This window comes from Schistocerca serialis, chromosome 5 (genome assembly GCF_023864345.2).
Source record: "Schistocerca serialis cubense isolate TAMUIC-IGC-003099 chromosome 5, iqSchSeri2.2, whole genome shotgun sequence".
Lineage (NCBI taxonomy): Eukaryota > Metazoa > Arthropoda > Insecta > Orthoptera > Acrididae > Schistocerca > Schistocerca serialis.
In genome coordinates, this window is record NC_064642.1 from 348811542 (window position 1) to 348825428 (window position 13887).

The following is a 13887-nucleotide window of genomic DNA, read 5'->3' on the forward strand; positions in this document are numbered from 1 at the left end:
CCATTTTAAATCACTCCTAATGCATACTCCCAGATAATTTATGGAATTAACTGCTTCCAGTTGCTGACCTGCTATATTGTAGCTAAATGATAATGGATCTTTCTTTCTGTGTATTCGCAGCACATTACACTTGTCTACATTGAGATTCAATTGCCTTTCCCTGCATCATGTGTCAATTCGTTGCAGATCCTCCTGCATTTCAGTACAATTTTCCAGTGTTACAGCCTCTCGATATACTACAGCATCATCCACAAAAAACCTCAGTGAACTTCCAATGTTATCCACAAAGTCATTTATGTATATTGTGGATAGCAATGGTCCTATGACACTCCCCTGTGGCACACCTGAAATCACTCTTACTTTGGAAGACTTCTCTCCATTGAGAATGACATGCTGTGTTCTGTTATCTAGAAACTCTTCAATCCAATCACACAATTGGTCTGATAGCCCATATGCTCTTACTTTGTTCATTAAATGACTGTGGGGAACTGTATCGAATGCCTTGTGGAAGTCAAGAAACATGGCATCTACCTGGGAACCCATGTCTATGGCCCTCTGAGTCTCATGGATGAATAGCGCGAGCTGGGTTTCACACGATCATCTTTTTCGAAACCCATGCTGATTCCTACAGAGTAGATTTCTAGTCTCCAGAAAAGTCATTATACTCGAACATAATACATGTTCCAAAAATCTACAACTGATTGACATTAGAGATATAGGTCTAAAGTTCTGCACATCTGTTCAACATCCCTTCTTGAAAACGGGGATGACCTGTGCCCTTTTCCAATCCTTTGGAACGCTACACTACACAACCTACGGTACACCACTGCAAGAAGGGGGGCAAATTTCTTCGCATACTCTGTGTAAAATCAAACTGGTATCCCATCAGGTCCAGTGGCCTTTCCTCTCTTGAGCAATTTTAGTTGTTTTTCTATCCCTCTGTCATCTATTTCGATATCTACCATTTTGTCATCTGTGCGACAATCTAGAGAAGGAACTACAGTGCAGTCTACCTCTGTGAAACAGCTTTGGAAAAAGACATTTAGTATTTCAGCCTTTAGTCTGTCATCCTCCTTTTCAGTACCATTTTGGTCACAGAGTGTCTGGACATTTTGTTTGGATCCACCTACCACTTTGACATAAGACCAAAATTTCTTAGGGTTTTCTGCCTAGTCAGTACATAGAACTTTTCTTTCGAATTCATTGAACACCTTTCGCATAGCCCTCCTCACACTACATTTTGCTTCGTGTAATTTGTGTTTGTCTGCAAGGCTTTGACTATGTTTATATTTGCTGTGAAGTTCCCTTTGCTTCTGCAGCAGTTTTCTAACTTGGTTGTTGTATCACGATGGCTCTTTCCATCTCTTACGATCTTGCTTGGCACATACTCATATAATGCATATTGTATGATGCTTTTGAACTTTGTCCACTGATCCTCAACACTATCTGTACTTGAGACAAAACTTTTGTGTTGAGCTGTCAAGTACTCTGAAATCTACTTTTTGTCAATTTTGCTAAACAGAAAAATCTTCCTACCTGCTTGGATAATAAATTACTCTAACAGCTAGGGAAGTGTTTGCCAGGAATCTTTGTGCTGTTATACTCTTATAAAATGACAGATACCAAGGCAGTGTTCTGCAATAGTAGTTTTTCTGTTGTATGTGTGAGAGACACATGTGTTCCATGGTGCTTTTTCCATGGTGCTGTGGTGCTGACCCCCAGACAACTGTATGATGTGCCATGACTGCATGGAATATGCTAGACACGGGCCTTACAAAAACCAAGATTATCCTTTACAGACCCTAAAAGAGACCTAATCTTAGATAGTGATCAAAAAACGCATTTCACACTTTGTTTCTGTGAAATACATTCAGTCCTGTTGGAAATGCTATTACTCTCCCAATGATGAATTATATGTTTGGGTTGTTTAGTGGAGATAATTTAGCCAGTTCAGATGGCATATGGTTGTAGGTATTGTATCTGTGCCCTGCTTGGATACAGAATTCGCACTCTTGTGTAGACTGAATATTGATACAGCCCCTGAATTGGAGATGGTTAAACTATCCAGAAATGCTGATGCTAAGCAGTACTGGAAGGAGTACACCTACCATGTTGCATGGATATGTCTGAAGGTGTATAGCTGCCTGTAAATACGGTGGCATGAGGCAAAATGATGTTTCATTGTGTCATATGAAGTTGACAGTTATGCATGATATTGACCACTGTATTATTGATCTTGCTGTGCTTTTAATTTGTTTTGGATTACTCTTAAGGAACTGTAGATTTCACTTATCAAAAATATTCATTGATTAGAATTAGCAAACCACATTTTTTTACTTCTCATGCTTGTGATAGTATTGTGGACTAATTTTCATTTTGTGGAAATGGTAGAACTTCAGCAGAAAATAATATGCAGTCTGTAAATGTGCTCTCTTAAAGCTAGTCCCACAGGACAAGCCCAGATAGATTATAGTAATGTAATATGATCAAACTGCAATACCTGTATTATTTTCATTTTTGCAATTTTTATAACAAATAAATGCTCCAATTGCAGAAATTGGCATGCATCAGCACCAGCTATTTGCTAAATACTGTGAAGTAGCAGCAGTCACGTTTTATCAAGTGGTGTAACATGTCACTGTTGTTTTTCTTCAGATATTTCTACAATAGAAATCCTGGAGAGAAAGTTTGTGATGGCAGAAAATGAATTACTGAACATCAGATTAGATGAGAGGATCAGAGTTCTTAGAGAAGCCAGGCATGAGCAGGTAAACTTTGTTATTCTGTTGAGTTTTATTTCAGATTTGTTTGCTGTAAATACAAAAGTGGAAAATAAAATACAAACATTCTGGAACAATAGTCTTCCATGAATGAAGCTTTGTTCACATGTTACACAGACTGTACAGTATACAAGCTCATACACCTACTAACAAATGATCTTTGACAATAATGTAAATATCTTCTGTGACTGCCCATAGCTATTTAGACCTACAATTTTGTGCAGAGACAGTCATGGAGTGTTAAATGTCATCTTCAGAGATAATTTTCACTGCTACTTTTGCTTGTTGTTGGAATTCATTGTGTGAGTACATTTAACTGTCGATTGTACCCATGAAAAGTAGCATTGATAATTACTGTACAGACAACACTGCTCATGACAATGGAACAAGATGTAGACTGAACTTACATTTACCAAGAAAGAATAGACATATATGTCAAAATAGCATTTTCTACAGAGGGATATAAGTCTTTAACTGCCAAAGGAGGTTAAAGAAATTGCTAAAACAAATTTATTTAGAAAGTAAAGTAAAGAGTACCTTTTAAGCAATATATTCTATACATTTAAGAATGTCTTAGATAACACATAGTAGGGGTTTGGCAAGAAAAGTAACACAAATGAATAATAATAATAATAATGACAATAAAACGTCTATCATTTCAGGTAACACTTTCACACTATATTTTTCCTTTTGTTTTTCTTTTCTGCAAAAAGTTACTCATAACGTTAAATGATATACATATAATCTAACACCTTATCCTCTTTCTGAACTCAACATCTCAGTTGTTAAAGTGGGATGCTGACTCATTTTTCCAAGCTAGCAAATTGGAAATTCTGGTACACTAAATGGGCATGATGTTAGCTACTAGTGTGTGTAGCGTAATGAAACAATGTACACTGAAGTAGTTAAAGTCATCAGATAGAGATATGCTCAAATACAGGTAGCTATAGTATCACATACGCAAGGTATAAAAGGGGCATTGCACTTGCAGAGCTGTCATTTGTATTCAGGTGATTCTTGTGAAAAGGTTTGCAAGTGATTATGGCCACATGATGGGAACTAACAGACTTTGAATGCAGATAGTTTGAGATAGACACAGGGGGCTTTCTATTTTGGAAATCATTAGGGAATTCAATATTTCAAGATCCACAGCGTCAGGAGTCTGCTGAGAATATCAGATTTCAGGCATTATCTCTCACCATCAATAACACAGTGGCTGACAGCTTTCACTTATCTATCAAGAGCAGAGGCATTTGCATGGAGTTGTCAGTGCTAACAAAAAAGTAACAGTGCATGAAATAACCACAGAAATCAATGTGGGATGTATGATGAACATATACATTATGACAGTGTGGCAAAATTTGTTGTTAATGGGCCATGGCAGCAGACAACCAAAGTGAGTACCTTTGTTAACAGCACATAATCACCTGGAGCACCTCTCTTGCATCTATTCTTCCTGGCAAATTGATTAATTACATTGTCAATAGGACAATCAATGTCAGAGTGAGCCATTAAGTCAACCCTCCTTCATTGTCGACCTCAGCCATGCCTTTGACAGTGCAACGTTGTAAAACTTCTTTCTATTGTAGCAATAGATGCAGGTAGACAAGCAAATATTTTGTGCAGCATGTGCAAAGTAGGATAGTCAGATCTGGGACAAGCGCACAATGCTTGTGTAACAGAATCATGATCATTAAGAGCATTAATGTGTGCTACATAGGAAAGTACAACTACTTTTACTCCGTAAAAGAATTTTTAAATTACACAAAGTAGCCTTGTAAACAATGATTATGTAATAATTGTTAAATTCAAATTGCTGTATTTGTCACTTGTAATTTATGATTGTTATCTGTAATTAATTTTGTCATGCTCTATCTCTCTCTCTCTCTCTCTCTCTCTCTCTCTCTCTCTCTCTGTGTGTGTGTGTGTGTGTGTGTGTGTGTGTGTGTGTGTGTGTGTGTGTGTGTGTGTGTGTCTGCTCCTTTCGCAATTTTTGACTTTGACTTGCCCTATATTCAATGTACTATTTAAGTATGTAATGAATGAATGAATGAATGAACGAATGAATGAACGAACTCAATTCATCGAGTCGATTGAGGAAAGAAACAGATAAATAGCATGCAGGCTGACTGGCAGGGGCGGTGGTGGTGGCAATGGTACAGAGTAATAAAAGAGATAACTGGCAGCTGGAAGACAGGTTACAAAAACTATAAAGGAAATTCATTGAGCACATTTATGAGCAAGTTGAAATAATCATTAATTAAAAGATTTTTATATTCACAGAAAGATTTCTGATTTCCATTATTTATTTATTGTACTATTTTTGTGTATTGCTGCATATTAGCAGTGGTAAATATTTATATAATAATATCTAATATGGTACTTGTGGTACATATTTATTATATTTATTACATGATATCATTGTTGTAAGTACAAAAAAATGACAGTGTCCATAACTAAAGTTATTATGGATTGTTGAGAAAGAAGCCTCTAGCAAAATGTTTGTATGTGTAATAATAATCTGTTTCAGACCATGCTGCATTTCCTAACATGTCATTGAGGTTTTTGATATTGTCATTATATATTATTTTTTCACTACACATCATTTCATGCTACAGGGTGGAGGATTTGTATTAGATAGAAATTATAATTTTACTGCATGATTGTTAAAGTTGGCTTAAGGACAGTTCTCTGTCTCACAGTGAAACAACATTGTTTTAAATTTTTCTGAGAACTTTTCAATATTTCCCAAATGGGGATATGGAAAGTGCAATAATTAAAAGTGCACTACTGGTAACATCACCTCACGTTTATATGTTTACTTGTGTTACTCTGCATGATAACTACTTGTGTCTATAACTTTGAATCTATGATTAGTTTTCATATACATAATTATTTCTCCTTTCTCTAAATTGCTTCTACAGTAGGAAGTTGCTAATTTGGAACACAATGATAGATATATGCTCCAATTGAGAACTTCTGTTATTTTGATCTCTACTGTACTGCCTGTGTGGGTCAAGATGTTAACTGAAACCTCCTACACCAGTAACCGCAGGAATTTTCTCATGTAAAATTTTTGTAACATCTCCCCCCCCCCCCCTCCCCCCTATATTCTCTGTCAACATTTTTGTTGGGATGTTCAGTGTACAATGCTTGAATGAGTTACTGATCAAATTAAAAATAATTCATAGTACATTAAAAATTACTATGGTGCCCAAACAGGTTTCTGCTTCTTTGAGCATCCTTTATGTCCTACCACACTTTGATACTATATTCTGACACAATGAGTACTGTGTGTGTTTTGTGTTTGGTCATACATAATCATACAGGCTTGACAGTATTCTTGTGTAAACAGTTTATTTGTTCACTTTGTACTGTTTAATAAAGTTTTTATGCTATTGTTATGTCAAAGCTTTTATTTTGTGGCATGTGATTTAAGTATGGTCTTGCATGAATTGAAAAACAAAACATTCTGAATTGGAAAAAAAGAAACAAAAACATTTTGAGTTTGTAATGCACTTCGAGTTTCATTTGTTCAGTATGAGCAATTATTTTTTCCAGATGCAGTGGATTCATTATTACGAAGATGAAATTATAAAACTCAGGGCTGAAGTAGCACACACAGAACAAGTTGCTAATGCTCTGCCTAAGGCTTGTGGCTCTCGCCTGCAGCTAGAACCATAACAGAAAATACCACAAGAATGTCTACACAAAAAAGTAGTAAAATGAGACAGTGGTAACTGAACAGTTCCTCATGAAACCTGGAAGCTAATACAGACACCACATTGATGTTTTCTGGGATAACTAAACTATCTTATTTACGATTAGTGTCAGTAGCATATAATAATATTGTATCAATTGTAGCTACTTGTATTTGCAGTTGTGGACAGCCATATTTCTATAGAAACACTGTGAACAACACTAATATGATAGTTGTGAACCAACCATGGTGAGATACGAATGTTTAACAGTTGCTGCAATACTAATCAAAATAGCTCTGAAACTTCAGCTAAGCACTAAATATAGATTTTGTTTCCTACATTGTGTTTAAAATCTATGAAAATATCTGCTTAATACACTTCAAATACCAAAGATATAATAAATATTTGTTTGTTGCTTTTCTAAACAATAAAACAATTAATTTCCCATTTGTATCAGATTAAAATATGAACACTATTGTTATTTAGTTGTGTAGAAATGGTCTACATATCTTTACATTCCCCAAGAGAGTCAAACTGATACTGAAACAAGTTCTACCTGCAAGTCTGCAATTAAAACATTACTGATAACAATCTTAGTGTTAATATACTGTAACTAATATCATCAGAGAAATTTCATTGTAAGGTTGTTTTGAAATAGAATTTAAAACACCTTGAAGAATTAAGAAATAGACATCGATAGTAATACATTATTTTTATGTTGAATGTAGAGGTGTAAAAGGCAAAGCTTTGAGAGATATGTAATATTGGTTTACCTTGTTGCATGCCATCATTAATAAGCTATGAGCCTACACTGTGAGTATGGTATGCCATTTTGTGTGTGATGTACACAACTCTGGAAGAAAGAAAAGTGCTCAATAAACAATGTACAAGGTGTTTCACAATTCCTATTACTGGTTTCTGGGGGCTTTATACGGAACTTAGTAGATAATGGTTTGATAAGCAACATACATCAAGAAATGTACTGTTTGATGTAAAATAAGTTGGAAGATTTGATCAGTTTCAAATTTCCGGCTTCATGGCACATACACAGTAGAGAAAATGGCCATGAGTGCTCTTCGTGACTCTATTGTTTGTTGCACAAGGTGTATCTGCAATGGATGCTTTCATCCACATGTTCCACAAACACTAATGCTTGTCCACAGAGCACCACTGTCAACCTTCTTAGTTGCGAGCATACCAGTTTCTTGCAGCTATTGATGTATTCTGATGAAAAAGGTATGTGATGGACTGAGAGGAACTAGAAAACATTCTCAATATATGTGTTGTGCAGCTCTCCCATTACATACTGTATTGTGAAGTGAGAATTTGATCAATCTGATCTTCAAATTTATTTTATATAAATGATACATTTCTAGGCATGGATTTCTTCTTAAAACATTATCTACTGACTCCCCTCTACGATATTTAGAAATGTGTGATAGCAATTGTGAAATACAATGTACATACAGTTATCATCAGCATTGTAACTATCAATCATAGTACTGCTGGCATTAGTGAATGCTCTGTAAATATGCTCGGGTTCTAGCTTTTGTACTATTCAGTGTGTCATAAAATATTTGACCACCATATTGACTTTGTTGTATAAATTTATAATCAATGAAATTTTGGTAAGCATTAAATAACAATAAAAGGGAAAAATATTCCAGGGAAGGTGTCAGTTTCTCATATAAATAATAGTTAAAATCAAACAGTTGGCAGCTGTGAGTTAAAGATAGTGCTTGTGTTTGTTATTAGTAATATACAGTCAGTAACGCATATGAGTGAGCATTCAAATGTGCAAAGCAGAATTTTTATTCACAGCAGACATTGCCCCCTCCAATTCACATGACTTTGGTGCAGGTTTGCCTGTGAAGCACACTGCAGATGTTGAATCTCAATACATCTCAAGTTCAGACAGATCCTGTCCAGAATTACTGTGGATGCTGTTTACTTACATCATGAGAATCATAATTTCCATTTGTTATCTGGAATGAAATTGGCTTCAAGCATTTTGCTTGTTTGTGACAAGTTCCGCAGATCAGATATTGTTTTTTTATTTATTTAAAAAAGGAAGGACAGCCTTATAATTATCTTTAAGATTTTATAGTACATGTAATCACATTGCTGAGTTTTACTAACAAAATGTGCTACAGTAACATTAAAAAATGGTTTCATAGATCATGAATACCATTGAGTCTCCCCCCCCACACACACACACACAAAAGGGGAAAAAAAACAACAACAACACAGAATTTGGAGCTTTGACATGCAGCAATTTATACCATATGCTTGTTCATTACTATTTCTCAAATTATTAATTCATTTTTATTTTTCCTATAGACAAGCACACAAAAGTATTAAACAGTTTAACATATTTATTTTGTGGATTTTATGTGCAAGTGTCCACTACATATTACCTAACAGATGTTACATTAAAAATTCAGCGTGTCTAATAAATATACAACTGAGCCCACTAACATTAAACGAATGCTAATACTAACACCTGGGTGAGATTCAAATAATGGAAGGAACAAAAATAACAATTTACCAATAATTGAGTCATTGAGTGGTCAATGAGGACAGACAAGAGTGGCTTACTACATTGTACAGGCACTCCAGCTTGGTTGCATGTGATGTAAAAATGAAGTGGAGTAGAGTATTGGGAGCAGGGGAGAGAACAGAGGAAGAGGGAGACTGAGGAAAGGATGGCGTGCATGTAGAATGAGGGAAGTAGGGGTGAGGGAATATGGGAGGAAGTTGATTTAGGAAAGAGAAATTGACTGAAATCCTATGAATATTTTAATATTTTGGTGGAAAAAGCATCATTGCCAACAGAATTACCATTTTTAGTGATGTGGTTAGATCTCTAATCTGCTGGGAATTGTATTTTTGGAACTAATGTCTGTAAGTGGTGCATACAGTGTTTGCACAAGTAAGTCTAATGCATAAGCATTTGGCTGTTTATTACTAATAAGGAAACTCCCCACTGCATCACCCTCAGATTTAGTGGTAAAATGGCCCATTGGATAGCCCATCAAAAACTGAACACTAATGAAGTATGAAAACAAGAACAACGCGTACTGGACTATGAAAAAAGAAGCAAAATAGAACCAGTGAATGGTCCAAGCTCAATGTTGTATCCCTTGCTTCACTAGACTGTTTCTATGCAGCTGGAAAACAGTTTGGGGTGTGTGCAATTGATGGCCTCACTTCTGTTTTCATGAAGAACGTCGAGATTTCTCTAAGACAGTAAATTAAGCAGAACTATTCTCTAGGGCTCAATATAAGACTAAAAACCATCATAAATCATTGCACAAGAATATTCCTTATCCACCTCATAACAAGAACAGCCTGTGTACCCACATCAAAACGTTTGCTTAAGCAGTATATATGATACTATGTTCACCGTATGACAGCAATGGTAATGTTACCGATGATAGCACCACTACCAAAATAGCTTTCTGGATTCTGGAATTCATTCACCGAAGAGGATGCAGTAAATATTCTATGATTTAAACCAAGAGTAATTTGGCGTTAGATATCCTCAGTGTAGTGAAGATTCAGAAAAAGTTACTAAATAAAAACAAGTCATCTGGTCCCAACTGTATACGAATTAGGCTCCTTTCAGAGTATGAAATAGCTCCATTTTTAGCACTCATTTATAAATGATTGTTCAACAGATGATCCGTATCTAAACACTGGAAAGTAGCACAGGTTCCACTTTTACTCAGGAAAGAAAATAGAAGTAATACGCTGAGTTATAGATCCACATTACTGACACTTATTTACAGTAGGCTTTCGGAACATATGCTGTGTTCAAATATTATGAAATGCCTAAAAGAAAATGATTTAGTGACACGCAGCCACCACAGATTCAGAAAATACCACTCTTTTGAAACACAACCGGCTCTACTCACACAAAGTGATGAGTGCTGTCGATAGAGGATCTCAAGTTGATTCTACATTTATAGATTTCCAGAAGGCTTTTGACAGCATTCCTCACAAGATGCTTCTAATCTAGGGTGGCCAAATGCCCCGGAAAACCGGGATTGTCCCGGTTTTCATCCCTGTGTTCCGATGTCCCGAAAATTTGTTTCGGGACGCTCAAAAGTCCTGGAATTCAGTTTTTAAATACATTTCGTGAAACTTTCTCATATTTTTGGGATTTCGCTATATTAAAGGAAATACAACACAAGAAATTAATATATTTTAGCTTATTTGTCTAAAACCTCCATTGTCCCATACTAGTAATCACAGTATCAGTATTGATACACTCAGGCAATAATTTACTTTGAGCGGTACTTTGGCCAACAAGTAGTAAGTTGTATTATTGTAACAGAGCTATGAAACCGTCCGATTGTCATGCCACTTACTCACACACTCATTGTCAGAACAGTGTAGTAGTTGATGTTTTGTCAGACAAACTGCAATAGTTTTTTCTCATATTAGTGATATTATTGCTGCAGTACTGTGAAACACAATGCCAAAACGTGCCTGCAAGTTCAGTGACTGTAATTCCAAGGAATGGAATTTCATTAAGAAAGGTCGTTTTGATTACGAAGCAGAGTGTATGTAACTGTTTTATTAGTATAAGTCATGGTGGATGTTCCGACATAGTTGATCACATCAGGTCAAAGAAACACATTAACAGATACAGTGCACCGAGCTGCAGTAAAACTCTACAAAATTATTTTGTGAAACATGAGTCAAGTGAAGAGAAGAAAGTTCGAGCAGCCGAGCTTACACTAGCCTACCACATGGTAAAACATCACCAAACTTATAGATCTAGTGATTGTACTAATAAGCTTAACAGCATTATGTATGATGATTCTTCCATTGCAAAAAATCAACTACTACACTGTTCTGACAATGAGTGTGTGAGTAAAGTGTCAGCCTTAGTGAAAGGACTTATTGCTCCCCAGAGTGTAAAGGAAAGCCTTGAATACATCAAAAAGTCTTCTTTCTACAGGATATCCACTGATGCCAGCAATCACAAGGCCACTAAAATATTTCCGTTTGTTGTTCAGTTTTTCAATATTAATCAGGGAATTCAGACCAAACTTTTGAAGGTGAGTTCCCTACCTAATGAAACATCTGACGAAATTTCAAGATTTTGTATGAATACTATAGAAATGCTTGACCTTGAGAAAAATAAATGTGTGGCATTTTGTGGAGACAACACCAACACAAACTTTGGTGGTTTAAAAAGACAAGGCAAATGCAACATATTTACCACATTAAGGGCAACATTGCATGAAAACATTGAAGGCATAGGGTGCTCTGCACATGTTTTACACAATAGCGTGCAGACATCTGCTGACAGTTTAAGCTGTGATGTTGAAACTATCGTCATGAAGGTATACTCACACTTTTACATATATACTGTTAGAACAGAGAGGCTTAAGGAGTTCTGTGATTATGTGGGAACTGAATGTATGAATGTAATGTGTCACTCGAAAACTCGCTGGATATCACTGTTTCCAGCAGTTGAAAGAGTAATCCGCCTATTTGAACCGTCAAAAGATTTTTTTCTAAATGAAGACAAAGCCTCCAAAATATTGGTTCAGTTTCTCAGTAACCCTTTAAGTGAAGCCTACTTATGGTTCATTCACAGTCAGCCTAGCACTTTGCAGCATGGGATAGAGGAAATTGAGGGAAGCACAAAAAGTGTAATAGACGTAAATGATGTTTTGAAAAATACTCTGGAAACTGTTACTAACAAGGGAACCTCCCCATCGCACCCCCTTCAGATTTAGCTATAAGTTGGCACAGTGGATAGGCCTTGAAAAACTGAACACAGATCAATCGAGAAAACAGGAAGAAGTTGTGTGGAACTGTGAAAAAATAAGCAAAATATACAAACTGAGTAGTCCATGTGCAAGATAGCTAACAAAGGTAACACTTGGGTCACGATTGCCGTAGTCCCGTGGTTAGCGTGAGCAGCTGTGGAACGGGAGGTCTTTGGTTCAAGCCTTCCCTCGGGTGAAAATTTTAACATTTTATTTTCAGTTTCTGTGACACACGCTTATGTTTTCATCACTTTTTAGGAGTGATTATTACGTCCACAAGAAAACCTAAATGGGGCAAGGTAGAAGAACCTTTTTACCCATTCGCCAAGTGTACAAGTTAGGTGAGTCGACAACATATTCCTGTCTTGTGACGCACATGCCGTCACCAGTGTCGTATAGAATATATCAGACGTGATTTCCTGTGGGGGAATCGGTTGACCTTGCGACCAAATGTTTTCGGTTCCAATTGGAGAGGCACGTCCTTTCGTCTACTAATCACACGGTTTTGCGGTGCGGTCACAAAACACAGACACTAAACTTATTACAGTGAACAGAGACGTCAATGAACGAACGGACAGATCATAACTTTGCGAAAATCAAGAAAGTAAACTTTTCACCCGAGGGAAGACTTGGACCAAGGACATCTCATTCCGTAGCTGTTCACGCTACCCACGAGACCACGGCGCTCCTTAGCTCACACTATCCTTGATGTTGCCTATCTTGCACATGGACTACTCAGTTTGTATATTTTGCTTATTTTTTCATAGTTTCACACAACTTCTTCCTGTTTTCTCGATTGATCTGTGTTTAGTTTTTCATGGCCTATCGAATGTGCCAACTTATAACTAAATCTGAGGGGGGTGCGATGGGGAGGTTCCCTTGTAAGAGGAGAGAGCAGCAGTTCATTTCTTTTAAAGTTAAATCTGTCCTTAAAAATGCAAAAGTATCAGAAGCAGCGGAAAGGAGTTTTAGAGAAGAGTTTTATGACACTTGTGTAGAATATCTCTGCAAGTGGAGCGCCTCGTATTTACCCTCATCACCGGTGTTTGATTGGATGTTACTGAAGAGAGTGCCAAAATGGGAAAGTGTTGAAGAGACAGTTTCTTATTTGAAGAGTAAAGAGATTGAAATCGATGATTCCATTCTCTTTGATCAGTTCAGCATACTGACAAATTTTGTTGAAGAAAGTCTTCATAAGTGTAATGATGAAAAAAAAAAAAAAAACACCATTGGAATGTCATGAGAAGTGGGTGGGTTTTTTTAAAAGCTGTGACTGTCTTCATCAGTACTCTGAGTTGGTAATAATTGCAAGATATTTATTTGCAATCCCATGTCATAATGCCAATGTGGAAAGAATATTTTCGTTCATGAATATCCAGTGGACTGATGAAAGAAACAGAATGGAGGTGGACTCTCTTGAAGCAATCCTGCGCGTCCTGTACAACTACAAAATGGATTGTGCCGAGTTTTATCACTGTGTCTCAAAGAACAAAGACATGATCAAGAAGGCTGGAGGCAGTGAAAAATACCCTTTTCTCCAAGGACAGTCAATTCCATCTACAAGTGCTCAGTAATATTAAAGCTCGTGTTACTATTAGTGGATTAAAAGTTGAATGG

General features: G+C 36.5%; 1 protein-coding gene across 1 annotated transcript in view; it reads left to right on the forward strand.

Annotated features, from left to right (window-relative positions):
* The window catches only part of LOC126481132 (laminin subunit gamma-1-like), a 338089-nt gene extending 330021 nt beyond the window's left edge, over positions 1-8068 (forward strand). Inside the window, exons 22-23 of the mRNA XM_050104679.1 lie at positions 2656-2768; positions 6342-8068. Of these exons, the coding sequence (XP_049960636.1) occupies positions 2656-2768; positions 6342-6464 (236 nt within the window). The 3' untranslated portion in view covers positions 6465-8068. The remainder of the gene's footprint in view (positions 1-2655; positions 2769-6341) is intronic.
* Positions 8069-13887: the final 5819 nt, after the last annotated feature.